The following is a 17,725-nucleotide window of genomic DNA, read 5'->3' as shown; positions in this document are numbered from 1 at the left end:
GTAAGGTACATGCTGTTCTCTCAATTTTTCAGATAAGAAAATTGAAGCCCGGAGAGATCAAGTGACTGATCCAAAGTCCCACAGTGAGGGGAACTGAAGATAGGATATTCTTTCTCCTTTTCCTCTTTAAAAAATTATTTTGATTAAAAAACGTATTACTGAAGCATAGGGACATGGGGAGAAATTATGAATGATTCCTCAGCCTGAATAAAATAGTACGTTTCATTAAGGCAACAAATATTTATTAAGGACCTACTATTTGCCTGACATTCAAGTGGGGTGGGGGGCACACAAGTAGTAAATAAATAACAGACTGGGCAAAGGGCTACCAAGGCAATACTGCAGTAGACTAACAGGTGCCCCACCATAGATGGGTGGTCCGGAAAAGGCGTCTCAGATGTCTTTCGTTGAGACGCAAAAAGAAGCTGTGGGGTAAGGAGTAAGGGGAGGGTGGAGAGGAGAGAGAGGGTTCCTGGCCAAGGGAACCAAAAGCAGAGAAGCTCCAAGTCAGAAAAAAGCAGCAGTTGGCCCGTTGGGGGAATTGGAAGCCGACCAGTATAGCTGTAGCACAGGCGGGGCCCATTTACGTCGTGCGTTTTCACCCTGGAAAGGAGTTTGGGTTTTCCAAGTGTGACGAGGCGCTATTAAAGAGTTTTAAACATGGAAATTACTCGATCTGATGTTTGTGTAGTGTCCTATTTGTTAGTCATCTTTTCCAAACTATAATACATTTTTTTCCTCCTAAAAATGGTCGTTAAAGCAGCCTAGGACTTAGGTCAATTGCGGTGGTCACTTGACCGCCTGTGAGGAGGCGGCGCGTGGGGTGGATCGGACTGGGCGTGGCGGGGGCTCAGGAAGGAGGGTGGCCCTACCCCAGCGGGCTCGGCTCGGGGCCTCCGCGGCAGGTCGGGGTCCTTCACCCGCCGGCTCCAGGTAGGCTACTCCTCAGGTAAGCCCCGCCGCCAGCCGCGACGTCGCCGCAGACAGGCACCGCCCCCACTCGTGCGGCGCGAGGAGTCCTGCCCCTCCGCGTTGTCTCCGGCCGGCACGGCCCCGCGGGGGACGGCCGAGCCCGCCGCATGTGGCCCGGCTCCCGGACACCTCCCCGGCGTCCTCCGCGCCGGCCGCTCCCACCCCGACGTCGCTCCGGCACGGCTCGGGGCCCAGAGGCAAGGCGAGGACGCCGGGCAAGCCAGGCAGCGGAACTGACGCCGGCGGGCTTCCGGGGCGGCCCCAGGCAGGTCGGCGGCGGTGGCCCGCAGTCGTGGAGGAGCGTTGGGAGCGTCGGCGGCCGCGGGCGATGCAACTTCCGGACGGGACTCCCCTCTGTCCGCGCCTCATATCTCCCCTTCCTCTCGCCTAGTCCCGTGCCGTTTTCCGTCCGCGACTCTTCCGGCCCAGAGCTTTCGGAGTGCGGTTGCTCAGGGGAAGCCGTCGCCGCCCCCGCCTCGGGGCCGAGTGAGAGTGCCCGTCGCGTCGCGCCGCGTCGCCCCCCGGGCCGCTTCCTTGCCCCCAGTGGCGGGCTCCGTTCTCCCTCGAAGCACTCCCCCCAGCTCCATGAATGGAAATCGGCTCCGCAGGTGAGTCAGAGTCGCTGGGCCAGGTAGGGGATGTCACCCAGCTACTGTCCTCTGAGCATCCCTGCTCCTCCCGCCCGGCCCAGGTGCGCGAGGTGAGCGTCGGGCGGGCATCGCCCGGTCTCCCGCCCCTCGCCCTGCTCCCCTGCGACCTCCCTGCAGCCCAGCCGCAGTTCCCCGGGGGCCCCTGAGTCGGCGAAACTGCGAGGCGGAGAAACGCTTGGAGGGTCTAAGTTTGGGGTTATCTAGGCGGTATTACTCTTTGCTGGAGTACCCTTCTTCCAGACTTCAGAATGGTTTGCCATTGTCTAGTTGGAGTGCGTGTCCTTTAGCCAGGTTGTGTGTTCCGTAGAGGCTGGGCAGCCAGCCAGCTCCCTTACCTACCTCTTAGGGTAGTTGTGAAGATACACCGAGATAACGGATAACTTCAGATTAAGTTCGAAGGAGGTGTTGGTGCAACGTTAAATTCAACATGGCATTGCTCCTACCCTCGAGTTCTTTTCTGTTGTTTGTGGCAACATGGTAGATAGTTTCTGAGGAGCTTGGAAATGTCATAGCAGCCTGGATCCCTGCTTATACGAGGAGGTGGATCTTAAAATTGCTGACAGTATTTTTTTTTTCATTCTCTATTCCTTAGAGAAGTAGTTGTCATATTCCTGGAAATTTGGAATTTAAGAAAACTGCTTTATCTCTTGGGGGGAAGAGCAGCAGTCTTGCAGTCTTAAGAGAAAATTGCAACATGGATAGTACTTGTCCTTAAAAAAGGAAAAGTATTGTTTATGGTTCTAAAGTAATTAATTCAGGGACAGAAAGGTGTTGCATAACGGTTTGCCTAACAAATGATCATGCTTGGCATTTTATATTTGAAAGTATGCTTCAGACGATCACAAGTTCGTAAATTAATTTTCAAAATATTTGCGGGGCTGTCTTGTTACTAATGGTGTTACAAGTTCCTGAATTCCATATCTCTCTTTGCCAATTTGATATAAGAAAAACTTATGTAAAAGAAACCAGTGACATAACGATAGCTAAGAACTTTGTTGAATAGATTGAGTATTGTCAAATGGATGCAAAAAAGCACTCAAACTGGGGAGGTGAGATGGGGAGAGAGTTACAAATTTTTTTTTTTTTTTTTTTTACAAATTTTGTTACATGGAAGTTTCTCTAATCAATTTAGACCATATCTCTTTTTCCTGCTCCATTGTTTCGCTTTCCCCCATATCGTCTTAAAAACAGAAAGTCTGTCTGGATTGTGAAAAGATTTCGACTCTTATTCAGTTTTGATTTGTGTATTTCTGAAACTGTCCTGCCCTGTTTAAAAAATTACCATACTACTGTTTTACTGTACAGGAAATGTGATTATTTGGCACCATAGGTGATCTTTGTACATAACTGTCCTGTTGTCAAGTCTGGAAAACAAATCATGAAAGTCAGACCCTTTATTAATCATCCTAAAACTTTTAAAGATATTTCAAAAAAGTTTTTAAAGTTTTTTCTTTTTCTCCGTAGGGTTTTTCATATGATATTGTGCCCTTATATATGGGCAATGTCTTAGAAAACATTTGTAACATCGAACCACCTAGTCAACTGGTACAAATAAGCCAAGTACAGCTCAGAAAATACATTTGACCTCTTCTTTTTTGGGTGTCCCATTACTGAAATGGATACCCATTTAGCTGTCTTCACATTTGGGGAAGTGTGTAGTTAGATTATCAACTATATGCTTGGGTCTCTTGAAAAGTAAAGTTTTTTCTTCAGTACAGTTTATACATGATTGAATGTAGCCTAATAATTAAGATAAGCTATACTTTGGCTCAAGATTGACATCAGAAACAAAATTTTCATTATTCCTGAGACTTGTATATAATTGGTATGCTTAGCGTAAAGTTGAAAGCATAGCTGTGCAACTAAATTTTAAGTCCATAATTTAGGCTGGGTGTGGTGGTTCATGCCTGTAATCTCAGCACTTAGGGAGGCTGAGGAAGGATGATCGCTTGAGCCCAGCAGTTGGAGACCAGCCTAGGTAATATAGTGAGACCTGCCTCTACAAAAAACAGAAAAATTCGCCAAGAATTGTGGCACATGTCTGTAGTCCCAGCTACTTGGGAGGCTGAGGCAGGAGAATGGATTGAGCCCAGGAGGCAGAGATTGCAGTGAGCTATGATTGTGCCCTACACTCCAGCCTGGGTGACGGAGCAAGACCCTGTCTCAAAAAAAAAAAAAAAAAATCATCATTTGACATGTATTTTGATTTTAAAATTTTAGTATAAATGTTCTCAAAAAGTCTATTGAGTCAGTATTGAATCTTGGCTTTCCAATTCTTTCGTAAGATTTTCTTTTGTGTGGAGATTCTCGGGAATCATCTTGTGATAGGATATTTTAAATTTTAGTTGTTTGGTGGATACACAGAAAACTGTTAAATTTATTTACATTAGAGAACCTTGAACACAAATACCATATAAGTTAGTATTTGTCTGTTCTTTCATATGAAATATTTTAAATGCTTTTTAAGGATATCTGGTGCAATCTACTGATTTAGTACCATCAGAACTTTGATTTAACAAAAAAAAGGCGAAGTTAGTTAAAAATTAATCAACAGTTTAACATCTGTGTCTGTGACTCTTTAGTTGGGGAACATCTGATGAAACACCGTTTTTTATGGTCTAATTACTGCTGAACTAAGAGTGTAGGTTATGTTTCAGTTCTAAATAAAGTGGGAATAGGGAGCTGCAGAAATGCTTGACATTACTTCTCCTGAGTACTCATTTTTTAGGTCCATACTATTCTAGTCTGTGTTTTCAGGTAATGTTAGACTACCGTTTAGGACAGAGGAACTATACTTTATTATGGAAGAAAAACATTTACTTTTACCTTAAATTAATGACATGCAAATTGTTTGATGTTTGGTGGAAGTTTTATACAGTCTTGCAAAAGTGAATAGACTGTTTCGTTCTTATTTACACTTTTAAATTCGTGTCTGAAAATAGTTGTTTTAGAGTTCTGTGTTTATTTAATAATAAAAGTTTTAGAAAAGTTATTTGGAACCAAGTTCCAAAGTAATAAAAGTTGCATATATGGGAAGCTATAACTAAATCAAGATTGGGATTTGAATGATGTAGATAAAAATTATGGGTTAAAAATACCTACTAAAATATGTAATGCCATCAGGGTCCCAATTTAGTGTTTAAAACAATCTTCTTTTTATTTATTTATTTTTTTTGAGATGGAGTCTCGCTTGCTCTGTCGCCCAGGCTGGAGTGCAGTGGCATGATATTGGCTCGCTGCAACCTCCGCCTCCTGGGTTCAAGTGATTCTCTTGTCTCAGCCTCCCGAGTAGCTGAGATTACAGGCGCGCACCACCATGCCCGGCTAATTTTTTGTATTTTTAGTAGAGACAGGGTTTCGCCATGTTGGCCAGGCTGGTCTTGAACTCCTGACCTGAGGTGATCTGTCTGCCTCGGCCTCCCAGAAAACAATCTTCTTTAATAACTTTGAGAAATGTTTTTGTCGTTATATAAATTTTCTCACTTGTAGTTCTTTGCCTTGAAGAAAAAAAATCAAATTACAGCTCTGTCTGTGGGCATGAATTTTGAAAGTGATAAAGGTTTTTCTACTGGGTTGTCACTTAAATTTTGGCTTGTGCTGCCCTGGAGTGACCATCATGACTTTGAAAATATATATTTATTGCACTTGACTGGCAGTGGGACTTACAAAAATTTACAAGATTGTTTTGATATTTGGTTTAGAATTTCTCTTTCAATGAAGGGACTCTGAGGGAAAACAGAAAATGAGACATAAAATAAATTTTTCCTTCTAAAAAAAGACTTAAGGGAAAAAACATGTAGATAACCTTCAAATATAATTCAGTTAACATGAAGACATTTACAAAATTACCCATGATTCTATCAGCTTCATATAACCATTCTTTACATTTTTAAACCAAATTCTAAACTAATCTGTTTAGTTTTTTAAAAATTAAGGAATTAAGTTACTTAGGAAAGCCATTACAATGAATGAAAAGATATCTAGATGCTACTTCATTTTGCTTTTTTGGAGAATTGTATGTAATAAGTTGGTAATTTAGAATTAATTTGTATTAGTTTATATCTTCCAATGGGAACATTGCGTTTTTTAGTTACTGCCTGGCCTGACAGTATGCAAAGAGGCCTGGGGCCCTGTAAAGGGGACATTTCCTGGAAGAATTCTCTGTTGTATATGGAAAAACCCTGGCTCAGAGTAGATTTCTTGCCAAATTGTCTAAGCTGATGGATTCTAGTTGAATACCATTTTGCTTTATAATATAGCCATCTAGTTTCACGTCAGTTTCTATATTCTTAAAATACTTGAGGATCTACCTGAAAGGTGAATTAAAATAGTTAATCTAACAAAACATATTATCTTACGGTACTTAAAACTAGAATCTTAAAAAGTAATTTATAAGTTTTTGTTGTTGCTAATGGGTAGGGGAAAAAAGACCAAAGTGATAATTCTGTTTTCAGGAAGGTAAAACTAAAAAGATAATTTATTTAAGATCAGTATCCTTTCCAGACCTGTTCAGTCTCAGACTGTTGAGATGAACAGCATTTACCAGACATTCCTACCTTCTAATTCAGTTGTCTTGGATACTGAATAGACCCTCATTCTTGGCTCATTAACAAAACAGATGTGAGAAAGAATATTGTGTGGTTTTTCAGCCATAATGGTTATGCTGTTAGGATACATGAACAGCCTTTCTGTATTTGGAGTTTCTGTGGTTTTCTGCCATTATCTGTGTTAATATTAATGACTTTCTTTGGCTAGCCACTGCTTAAAAAAACCAATTATTGAGATTCAGCAAAACCTTGTCACACAACTGATGCTTTCTCTTATACATTAAAATGTGGGCATTTTGTGGTTTGGTTATAATAAAAAAATGTGTGCATTAGTCTGAAATGTCAGCTTAAGGAAATGAAGAATTCCTTGTTTTTTTGTTTGTTTGTTTGTTTGAGACAGAGTTTTGCTCTCATCGCCCAGGCTAGAGTGCAATGGCGTGATCTTCGCTCAGTATTTTTAGTAGAGACGGAATTTCACCATGTTGGCCAGGCTGGTCTTGAACTCCTGACCTCAGGTAGTCCGCTCACCTTGGCCTCCCAGAGTGCTGGGATTACAGGCATGAGCCACTGCGCCTGGCCTAAAATTCCTTGTTTTACATCAGCCAGTTATTTTATGCATCATTTCCAAATTGTCAAGTTCTTGGGAAATCAGAACGTGGTATCTACAGTCTATTGATGTGAGATATTTTTAGATTAAAAAAATATTTTTTGTAGAGACGGGATCTTACTATGTTGCGCAGGCTGGTCTTGAACTCCTAGGCTCAAATGATCCTCCTGCCTCAGCCTCCCAAAATGCTGGGATTGCAGGAGTGAGCCACCATGCCCACCCATATTTTTAGGTTTTTCATTTGTAGAAGAAATTTTACAAGAATATGTTCTCAATTGTAAGCTTACATAATACTACTTTTGAGTCATTACTAATACTTGGTATTTTAACTGATTTCTGAATCTTCTAACAATATGAGAGAGACATAGTATTTCTGTGAACTTTAAAAATGATGAAAGAATAGATTGCAAAATGGGCTCTTACTAATAACAAGGGAAATGTCCCCTTTTATTTTCAAGGGAGGAAATGCCTTTTAAAAATTGTTTCTCACTCCTGTAATCTCAGTGCTTTGAGAGGCCGAGGCGGGTGGATCAGCTGAGGTCAGGAGTTCGAGACTAGCCTGACCAAAATGGTGAAACCTCGTCTCTACTAAAAATACAAGAAATTAGCTGGGCATGGTGGCGGGTGCCTGTAATACCCGCTACTCGGGAGGCTGAGGCAGGAGAATCCTTTGAACATGGGAGGTGGACATTGCAGTGAGCTGAGGTCACGGCATTGCACTCCAGCCTGGGCAACTCAAAAAAAAAAAAAAATTGTTTCCCAGCTGGATGCGGTGGCTCACACCTGTAATCCCAGCACTTTGGGAGGCTGAAGCAGGCAGATCACGAGGTTAGGAGTTCAAGACCAGCCTAACCAACATGGTGAAACCCCGTCTCTATTAAAAATACAAAAATTAGCTGGGCATGGTGGCGTACACCTGTAATCCCAGCTACTTGGGAAGCTGAGACAAGAGAATTGCTTGAACCTGGGAGGCGGAGGTTGCAGTGAGCCAAGATCGCGCCACTGCCCTCCAGCCTGGACCACAGTGCGAGATTCTGCTCAAAGAAAGAAATAAATTGTTTCCCATACTGCCACCTGATAAGCTTAACCCTCAACTGGCTGGATGTTCTATAAGTGATTATTTAATTGTAGTGAGCCTAATAATAAGTGCGGTATGTTTGGACAGATTCATTGAATGAAAAAGTGGAATTAGCAGGTAGGAGGTTCCTGAAGTTCCGTGCTGTTTACTACGTAGCTTTGCAGACTTAACTTGTATAAAATCAGAGACATTTCATTAAGTCAGATTTTGAGATCAACACAGTATATTTCTTTTTCCAAAACAAAAATGTATTCTTTTTTTTTTTTTTTGAGGCGGAGTCTTGCTCTGTCACCCAGGCTGGAGTGCAATGGCATGATCTCGGCTCACTGCAACCTCCGCCTCCTGGGCTCAAGCAATTCTCCTGCCTCAGTCTCCCTAGTAGCTGGAATTACAGGTGCCCGCCACCACGTCCAGCTAATTTTTGTATTTTTAGTGGAGAATGGGGTTTCACCATGTTAGTCAGGCTGGTCTTGAACCAGACCTGACCTCAGGTGATCCACCTTTCTTGGCCTACCAAAGTGCTGGGATTACAGGTATGAGCCACCGTGCCCGGCCCAAAAATGCATTCTTTTTCTGATTATAAAATAATAACTACATGTTTATTACTTTAAAAAACAAATGATATAAGAATGTCTCAAATAGAAGATGAAAATATGATCCTATCCTCCTGATAAAACCATTGTTAACTCTTTCTTATATATCTTCCCAGACATCCATCCGTCTGTCCATATATTTATCATACAAATTGTTTCTAACCTCCTTTTTCCACTTAGTAATGTGTCGTAAATATCTTTCCCATATCATTACTTACATCTATATAACAGTATAGTAATTTATACTGAGTACATAGCATTTAATTTTATCTGTATATTGATCAGTCTCATTGATAGTGGTTTAGATTTTTTCCAGTTTTTTGTTATTATGACTAAAACTTTGTAAGTATTCTAGTACATATGTCTTTGTATACTGGTCCAGTGCTTGCTTTTGGATAAATTGTTAGAAGTAGAATTATTGAAACAGTATTCCATGAATATTAAAGAAAATGTTCCCAGTGAAAATCTATAATTTGGTAATTGGCTATAGTATATGTTATAGTTGATTTTTATTTATTCACTGCTTGTTTTTTTTCATCAGTCACATTTGCTGTAGGCTATTGTTTAGCTTTAGACTTTCCAACTGGTACACATTGGATTACTAGATGAGTGAACAACATGGACACATGTATACTTTGGAAATGTATGGTTTTATGTTTGAAATTTAGTTTGGTTAGTTATTATCCAGTACATACAATAACTGCTGAAAGAAAAGTTTGATATAGAGAGAAAGTCCAGATAGTGCTTTGTATTTCTGTGTAGTTATATTTCCAACTCTAGTGGGCAGTATGTATTTGTTAAATAACTAAAATATGCTTCATTGGAAGTATAATTCATTGTACTGACAGAATTGTTTCATCTGCTAATTTACATTAGAATATTTTCTGGATACTAAACTTGATTAGTATCTATAGAGTTCTGTTCATTGCTTATTCATGCAACAGAATTTTGCTTTGTGCCAAATTATTTAAAAAGCACCAGGTAAAATAATGACAATGGAGAAAAAATTGACAGTGTGATATAGTGTAAAAAGCATGGGTTTTAGAGACAGATTCTGGCTCTTAAATTAACTGAAATTTATTAATGATGTGTTGGTATAGGTTTGAGTACAAGTGTTCTCCTCTTGTAGGGGGTCTGTGTGTATGTCAGAGCAGGAGGCCTGGGACATATGGGAAATCTCTACCTTCTGTTCAATTTTGCTGTGAACCTAAAACTTCTCCAAAAAATAGTCCATCAGAAAAAGTTAACTGCTACTTTGGGCAGTGCATTTAATCTTCCTTAACCTTAATTTTCTTATCTGTACAATGGGATAGTAAAAAGAGATGACACATGCAAAGGAAATGGCCATTTCTCTCTTTTTTATGATATTTTACTATAGAGAATTTAGGATGTATACAAATACGCAGAACTGTATAATAACCTCTATTGTACCCACCACCCAGACGTAGTCATCAACCCACGTCCAATCGCGTCTCTTCTACTTTTCCCTCTTTTATATTTTTGAAGCATATTCTAGATATAATATGATTTTATTCATATTTAGTAGTAACTATAAAAGTTATGGACTCTTATGATATAGTACCATTCTCACAGCAAAATAATAATCACATAAAATTTTCTAATCATTGTTCAAATTTTTACTTGTCTCACATTTTTTAAACTGTTTGCCTAAAAAAAAATTTTTTTTTTTTTTTTTTTTTTGAGATGGAGTCTCACTCTGTTGCCCAGACTGGAGTTCAGTGGCATGATCTCGGCTCACTGCAACCTTCACCTCCCAGGTTCAAGCGATTCTCCTGCCTCAGCCTCCTGAGTAGCTGGGATTATAGGCACGCGCCATGACGCCTGGCTAATTTTTGCATTTTTAGTAGAGACGGGGTTTCACCATGTTGGCCAGGCTGGTCTTGAACTCCTGACCTCAGGTGATCCGCCCGCATCAGCCTCCCAAAGTGCTGGGATTACAGGCATGAGCCACCATGCCCGGCCTAAAAAAATTTTTTGATTCAAAATCCAAATAAGTTCTACACATTGTGATTGATTGATATGTCTTTTAAGTGTCTTAATCGGTAAGTTTTCTCTCCTTGTTTTTCTCCTCTGCAATTTATGGGCTGTTTGTCCTTTTAGAATTTTTCACGATCTGGATTTTGCTGGTTCCATCTTTACAATGTAATTTAACATAATCCTTTGAATTTCCTGTAAACTGCTAGTGGATCCAAGGCCTTGAACAAATTCAGGCCATTCTTTTTGAACTTACTACAGTTGGGTTTTTGTCCCAAGCACTTCACTGGAATTGTTTTTATCAAGGTCAGCAAAGACTTAGCTAAACCCAATAGTTCCCAGATCTTCATTTTATTTCATCCACATCTAATGACATTTTCTTCTTGAAACACTATTTTTCTCCATTTGGTTTTCAGGGTACCACTCTCTCCAGGTCCTCCTCCAATCTTGTTGGCTGTTACTTTTCCAGTTCCTTTGCTGTTTTCATTTCCCTAATTTCTAAATATTGGGAGTATCCTTGGGGTTAGTATTCTGTATCCATGCCACAGTCTGTCTGATCTCTAATCCAGTGGTTTTAAATAACACTTATATGCCGAGGACACCCACATTTACACCTCCAGCCTTGACCTCTCCCCTGAACTCCACACTCATCTAACTGCTTACTGTTCATCTACTTGTAGACACCTCAGATTTAGCATGTCCTTAAAATCCTCTTAATTTCCTCTCCAAACTTGCTACTATCACTGAGTCTTTCCTATCTCAGTAAATGACGCTTCTGTTCTTTCAGTTGTACAGACCAAAAAACCTTGAGAATGTTTCTCCTCATACCCCACATCTAGTCCATTTAACAGTTCCTGTCAGGCCTGCCTTCTAAATGTTTTCCACATCCACATCACTCCCCTAACTGTACTACTGTAGTCCTAGCCAACATTATCTTTCACCTAGATAGCCACATAGTCTGCTGACTGGTCTCCCTGCTTGTACCCTTATGTATAATTTTTCATACAGCAGCTGGAGTGATACTTAAAAAAAAATTTAAGTCAGATTGTAACACTTTTTCACTCAGAACTCAGAGGGCTGACACTGTCTAACTAACTTCAAGACTCACAATAAAGCTACTGTAATCAAGATAGTGTGGTATTGGTGAAAGAAACGACTAATGGAACAGAACAGAGAGTCCAGCATGGCAGGTTACAATCCCAATTCTCCTACTTACTAGCTATAAAAATTTTAGGCAAATTATTTCAGTTTTCCTTGTCTGTAAAATGATTCCTTCCTTTATAGGGTTGGTATGAAGATTAAATGAGATAATGCATGTAAAAGCACCTAGCAGGCCAGGCTTGGTGGCTTATGCCTGTAATCCCAGTATTTTGGGAGGCCAAGGCGGGCAGATCACTTGTTCTCAGGAGTTCAAGACCAGCCTGGGCAACATGGTGAAACCCTGTCTCTACCAGAAATACAAAAACTTAGCCCTGCATGGTGTAAAATAAAAGCACTTAGCACATTGTCTGAGACATAGTCAGAACTTGATAAATTTTAGAATTTGTGGATTTTCTAATTTAATCTTGATAAGTTTCATAAGAAAGAAGCAGGTCAAGTATTATTTTCACTTTTTAGATCAGGAAACAAATTCAGGGACAGTATTTGGTGACGGTCAAATGATTAGATAATTGGCAGAGCCAGTACTAAGGGCTAGTACGGAATTTGTACAGTATTACTTATCTCACGCTAGGAAAGGAAAGATTATGCCCTCTGAAGAGATTTTTTTAAAAATACAAAGAGAAATTTAAAAACAAATGATTCAGGCAGCATTTTAGTCTATTTTCGTCTACACTGAATAAAAGTTATTGTTAGCCCAATTTTTTATTCCTGATACAAACTCATTCTTTTGATATATTGTTGGATTTAATTTAACATTTTGTTAGGATTTTTGCATGTATATTCGTGAATTAGATTAGCTTATGATTTTCCTTTTTTATAGTGTTTTTGTCAGGTTTTAGTACCAGAATTTTTCTGGCATCATAAATTGTATTGGGGTGTGTTTACTTTTTTTCTGTTCTCTGGAAGTGTTTGTATAACATCGGTGTTATTTTTTTCCTTAAATGTTTGGTATAATTCTCTAGTGAAGCCATCTGGATCTGGAATCTTTTTGTATGTGTGTGGAAGTATTTTAAATTGTGAATTTAATTTATTTGGAGGACTTTTAAGATTTTTTTTTAAATGTAATTTTTAGTTTATTCAGATAATAGTTTAGTAATTTATCATTTGAATTTTGATTAACAAAGCTGTATTTTGAGCTTCAAAAATTTAGTGCTGGACATCACTTAGGTTTTCTTTAAAATTTTTTGATTAAAAAATGTAAAATGTACAACCATTAAATTTACCATCTTAACCATTTTTGTGTACAGTCAGTAGTGTTCTGTACATTCACAGTGTTGTGCAGCCAATCTCCACAACTCTTTTCATTTTCTATAACTGAAACTGTATCCATTTAACAACTTCCCATTTGCTCATGTCTCAACTCCTGATGACCACACGTCTACTTCCTGTTTCTTATGAAATTGACTACTCTAGGTACCTCATGTAAGTGGAATCATATAAATTATATAGTGTTTGTCATTCTGTGACTGGTTTTTTTTTTTTTTTTTTTGAGATGGAGTCTCGCTCTGTCGCCCAGGCTGGAGTGCAGTGGCATGATCTCAGCTCACTGCAGCCTCCACCTCCCGGGTTCAAGTGATTCTCCTGCCTCAGCCTCCCAAGTAGCTGGTGGCTACAGGTGCACATGACCACACCCAGGTAATTTTTTTGTATTTTTTTGGTGGAGATGATGTTTCACCATGTTGGCCAGGCTGTTCTCAAACTGCTGACCTCAAATGATCCTCCCACCTTGGCTTCTCAGAGTGTTGGGATTACAGGCGTGCCATGCCCATCTTTTTTTTTTTTTTTTTTTTTTTGGGGGGGACAGAATCTCGCTTAGCTGCCCAGGCTGGAGTGCAGTGGCACAATCTCGGCTCACTGCCGCTACTGTCTCCCAGGTTCAAGCAGTTCTCTCATCCCAGCCTCCCAAGTATCTGGGATTACAGGCATCTGCCATCATGCCTGGCTAATTTTTGTATTTTAGTAGAGACAGGGTTTCACCATGTTGGCCAGGCTGGTCTTGAACTCCCAACCTCAGGTGATCCACCCGCCTTGGCCTCCCAAAGTGCTAGGATTACAGGCGTGAGCCACCACCCCCAGCCCTTTTTTTTAAAAAAAAAAAGAAAAAAAGACGGGGTCTCGCTCTATCACCCAGGCTGGAGTGCAGTGGCATGATCTCGGCTCACTGTAACCTCCACCTCCGGGGCTCAAGCGATTCTACCACCTCAGTCTTCTGAGTAGTTGGGACTACATGTGCACACCTGGCTAATTTTTTGTGTTTTTGATAGATACAGACAGGGTTTTACCATGTTGCTGAGGCTGGTCTTAAACTCCTGAGCCCAAGCAGTCTGCCCACCTCTGCCTCCCAAAGTGCTGGGATTACAGGTGTGAGCCACCATGCCTGGCCTGTCTTATTTCACTTAGCATAATATCTTCAAAGTTAATCATGTTTTAGTGTGTGTCAGAATTTCTTTTTTAAGGCTGAATAATATTTCATTGTATGTATATACCACATTTTGTTTATTCATTCATCTATCAGTGGGTACTTAGGTTGCTTCCACCTTTTGGCTATTGTGGCTAATGCTGCCCTGAACGTGTGTGTACAAATAACTCTTCAATCAGTTCTTTCTGCTTTCACTTCTTTTGAGTGTATACCCAGAAGTAGAATTGCTAGATCACATGGCAATTCTATTTTTCATTTTTTGAGGAACCAGCATACTGTTTTTCAAAGTGACTGTACCATTTTATAGTTCCACCAACAGAGGACTTTTCAAATTTGATGAATAATACTTTTTTTCTTTTTTAAAGACAGGGTCTTGCCATTTTGCCCAGGCTAGTCTCGAACTCCTAAGCTCCTAAGCCTCCTGAGTGTCTGGGATTACAGGCACAAGATGCTGTGCCTGGCTATATAGTACTTTAGTGTATCAGTAAGTTTTATTTCTCCAGGAATTTGTCTGTTTCATCAAACTGTCAAATTTATTGACACAATGTTTGTAATGTCTTCAGTAGCTGTAGTGATTTTTTTTCACTTCTGTTATTAGTTAAGCCCTTTTCCTCCTTTTTAAAAGAAATCAGTGTTGCCTAGATTTTATCAATTTTATTTACTTTTTTTTTTTTTTTTTTTTTGATAAGACAGAGCCTCACTCTGTTGCCCAGGCTGAAGTGCAGTGGTGTCTCAGCCTGCTAAGTAGCTGGAACTACAGGCCTGCACCACCACGCCTGGCTAATTTTTGTATTTTTTTTAATAGAGACAGGGTTTCACCATGTTGGCCAGGCTGGTCTTGAACTCCCAACCTCAGGTGATCTGCCCGCTTTGGCCTCCCAAAGTCCTGGGATTGCAGGTGTGAGGCACTGCGCCCAGCCCATTTATCTTTTTTTTTTTTTTTTTTTTTTTTTTTTTTGTGACGGGGTCTCACTCTGTCACCCAGACTGAAGTGCATAATCTTGGCTCATTGCAGACTCTGCCTCCCAGGCTTAAGCCATCCTCCCACCTCAGCCTCCCGTGTAGCTGGGACCACAGGTGTGCACCACCACACTCAGCTAATTTTTTGTATTTTTGGTAGAGATGGGGTTTTGCCTTGTTGCCCATGGTGGTCTCGAACTCCTGAGCTCAGGCGATCCACCTGCTTTGGCCTCCCAGAGTCCCAAAGTGCTGGGATTACAGGCATGAGCTGCCATGGTTGGCCTGAGATACTTATCTTGTCAAATAATCAAATAATTGATTCTGTACTTTCTTGATTCTTTTTTATTATATATTGCTTCTTATTTTACTCCTTTCTTTTCCTTTTTTTTTTTTTTTTTTTTTTTTTTAAATAGAGACAGATTCTCTCTCTGTCACCGAGTCTGGAGCGTCGTGTTACTATCATAGCTCAAGTGATCCTCCTACCTTGGCCTCCCAAAGCACTAGGATTCCAGGCATGAGCCACCATGCCCTGCCCTTTCTTCTACTTTCTTTAACTTTACTTTGCTATTGGTCTCACACTCTTTAGGTCTGACTTGTGCTTGCTCATGATCAGCTTGGTTTGTGTGATTGTTCTTCCTTCTCTCTGCCCTTTCCAAAACAGTTTTCCAGAGGCATACGGTTTTCTGTGTGTTTATTTTTAATGAAGAGAGGAAATCTGGGGTGACAGAAGTTGAAGTGTTAGAAATGATGTCATCTTGCAGAACTAGGTTTTAGCCATTATCAGCTGTACTTATAATTCTGATATACTCTGGTTGACAAGGCTTTGGAATACAGCTTGTAACTGTGACTCTTTTTGTTTCCCTTTCCCCTGGCAGGACCCGCTGGGGCCCAGCCCCTACTCATGGTGCCCAGAAGACCTGGCTATGGCACCATGGGCAAACCCATTAAACTGCTGGCTAACTGTTTTCAAGTTGAAATCCCAAAGATTGATGTCTACCTCTATGAGGTAGATATTAAACCAGACAAGTGTCCTAGGAGAGTGAACAGGTAAGAATCATGAAACTGCAAAGATCTTTTGCTATTTTTTTCTTAGTAATTATCCATGTTTATTTCGTATATCTGAATAACAATTACAATGTGTAACAGTTTGACCAAAAACATCTGGTAATTTGTTTTAAAATTGATTGTACTTCAGGGGTGTGATAGTGGGGAAAAAATCTTTGAAATTATTTTATTATAACATGAGCTCACATTTTCCCTGTGATAATAGAAAAGGTTCAAGTTATTTTTACATGCTCCTGAAATCAGGCTGCACATCATGAGCACATCATTTTCCTTGCTGTTAGGTAATATGTCTACGCATGCTTTTTTCTCCTCACCTCCCTTATGTACCACTTTCATAATGTTCCCTTTAAGATGATGGTGGTGATGATAGCAGTTGGGGGTAGAAATAGTGGTTTCATGCTTTCTTTTCTCCTTTCCCAATTCCCAACTGTTTCTTACTATTATATAGGAATAAGTACAGATGGTATATAAAGATTTATCAACCTGCTTTCAGTAAGCTTCCTCTCGCCTCCCCCAAATGCCGTTTATATTCCTGGATGTGGTTTCGGTAAGACAGGAAATATAAGAGGAATTTATGATTGGATATATACTATGTCTATTTGGAGTTTGTTTTTAAAAACAAAGACAACACATTTTTAAAAAATGTGATATTCAGTTTAGCATTTTGGTTTCTATGATCCCAGCCTTTTCTTATTCATTAAATGTTATTAAGAGTCTTCATTTAAGACATTTAAGAAAAAGAATGTTGTTTCTCTCAAGAAATTTGTAATTTGGTAGAGGAGATAAGACACATAAGAAGTATGAAGGTCTTTTTCTTGGACTTGTCATCCTAATTGTTAGTATTTCTGTTATACCTGAAAGTGAATGAGCACTAGAAGACTTTGTGATAACATGTTAAAAACAACAACACCTCTAAGAATGTTGTAATTAACATGTAATGCAGAGTTCTTTGTGAGGTCAGGAAGACTCATAGAGTATTACAGTTGAAAGGAACCTCTTAAGAAGCTAACTCATCCAATACCTTTTTTATTTATAGCTGAAATCCAGAAAGGTTAAGGGATTTAGTCAAGAACACATGTTTCAAGTAGGAAAGGTGAAACCAGAACTCCAGAATCCTGACTTGGTAGTCATTAGGAAGTATTTTGTAAAGGAAGAAGTTAATCTAAAACAACTGGTAAAATTTTGGTTAGCTGTAGAAAAAATAACATACATATAATTTTATTTATTTATTTATTTATTTTTGAAGGAAGGATAGCAGTAACAAAAGCATAATGGTTGAGAAGAACCAGGTGTATTGAGTCTGAACCAGGCTTAAGGGGAAGGTTCTTTGCATTACATGTTAATTACAACATTCCTATAGGTGTTTTTTTTTTTTTTTAACATGTTATCAGATACTACTTTAAGATACTATCTGTGATTAGGTGACTCCTAATCTTGCTGTAGCCTCTACCTCTTTCCTAAACTTCAGATTGACACCCAAATGTTCCTAAAGTGAACAACACAAGTCAAAAGAGTAGTGCCCTTCTCTTCTGTGACCTCATAGTACTTGATGTACGCTTCCATTATGGTGTTTTTAGTGCATTGTGGTTATTTATTTTTCTCCCTTTCCCCAGTATAACCCCTTCATGAAAAGTAGTGTTTTTTATCATCTTTGTCACCCCATGTCAGCTCAGTGATT

The 17,725-nt window shown here is 39.8% G+C and overlaps 1 protein-coding gene across 2 annotated transcripts in view; it reads left to right on the top strand.

Annotated features, from left to right (window-relative positions):
• The first annotated feature begins 1,443 nt into the window (after window positions 1-1,443).
• AGO3 (argonaute RISC catalytic component 3) overlaps window positions 1,444-17,725 on the top strand; it is a 138,596-nt gene continuing 122,314 nt past the window's right edge. The window contains exons 1-2 of one of the 2 annotated variants that reach the window (XM_002811057.5): window positions 1,444-1,580; window positions 15,858-16,029. In XM_002811057.5, coding sequence (XP_002811103.1) covers window positions 1,562-1,580; window positions 15,858-16,029 — 191 coding nt within the window. In that variant the 5' untranslated portion in view covers window positions 1,444-1,561. Of the gene's footprint in view, window positions 1,581-13,159; window positions 13,239-15,857; window positions 16,030-17,725 lie in introns of those variants that run through there. The other variant, XM_054555310.2, reaches the window with a different exon arrangement.

This window comes from Pongo abelii, chromosome 1 (genome assembly GCF_028885655.2).
Source record: "Pongo abelii isolate AG06213 chromosome 1, NHGRI_mPonAbe1-v2.0_pri, whole genome shotgun sequence".
Lineage (NCBI taxonomy): Eukaryota > Metazoa > Chordata > Mammalia > Primates > Hominidae > Pongo > Pongo abelii.
Note: the sequence above shows the minus strand (reverse complement) of the source record. Positions and strands in the feature narration are given on the sequence as shown.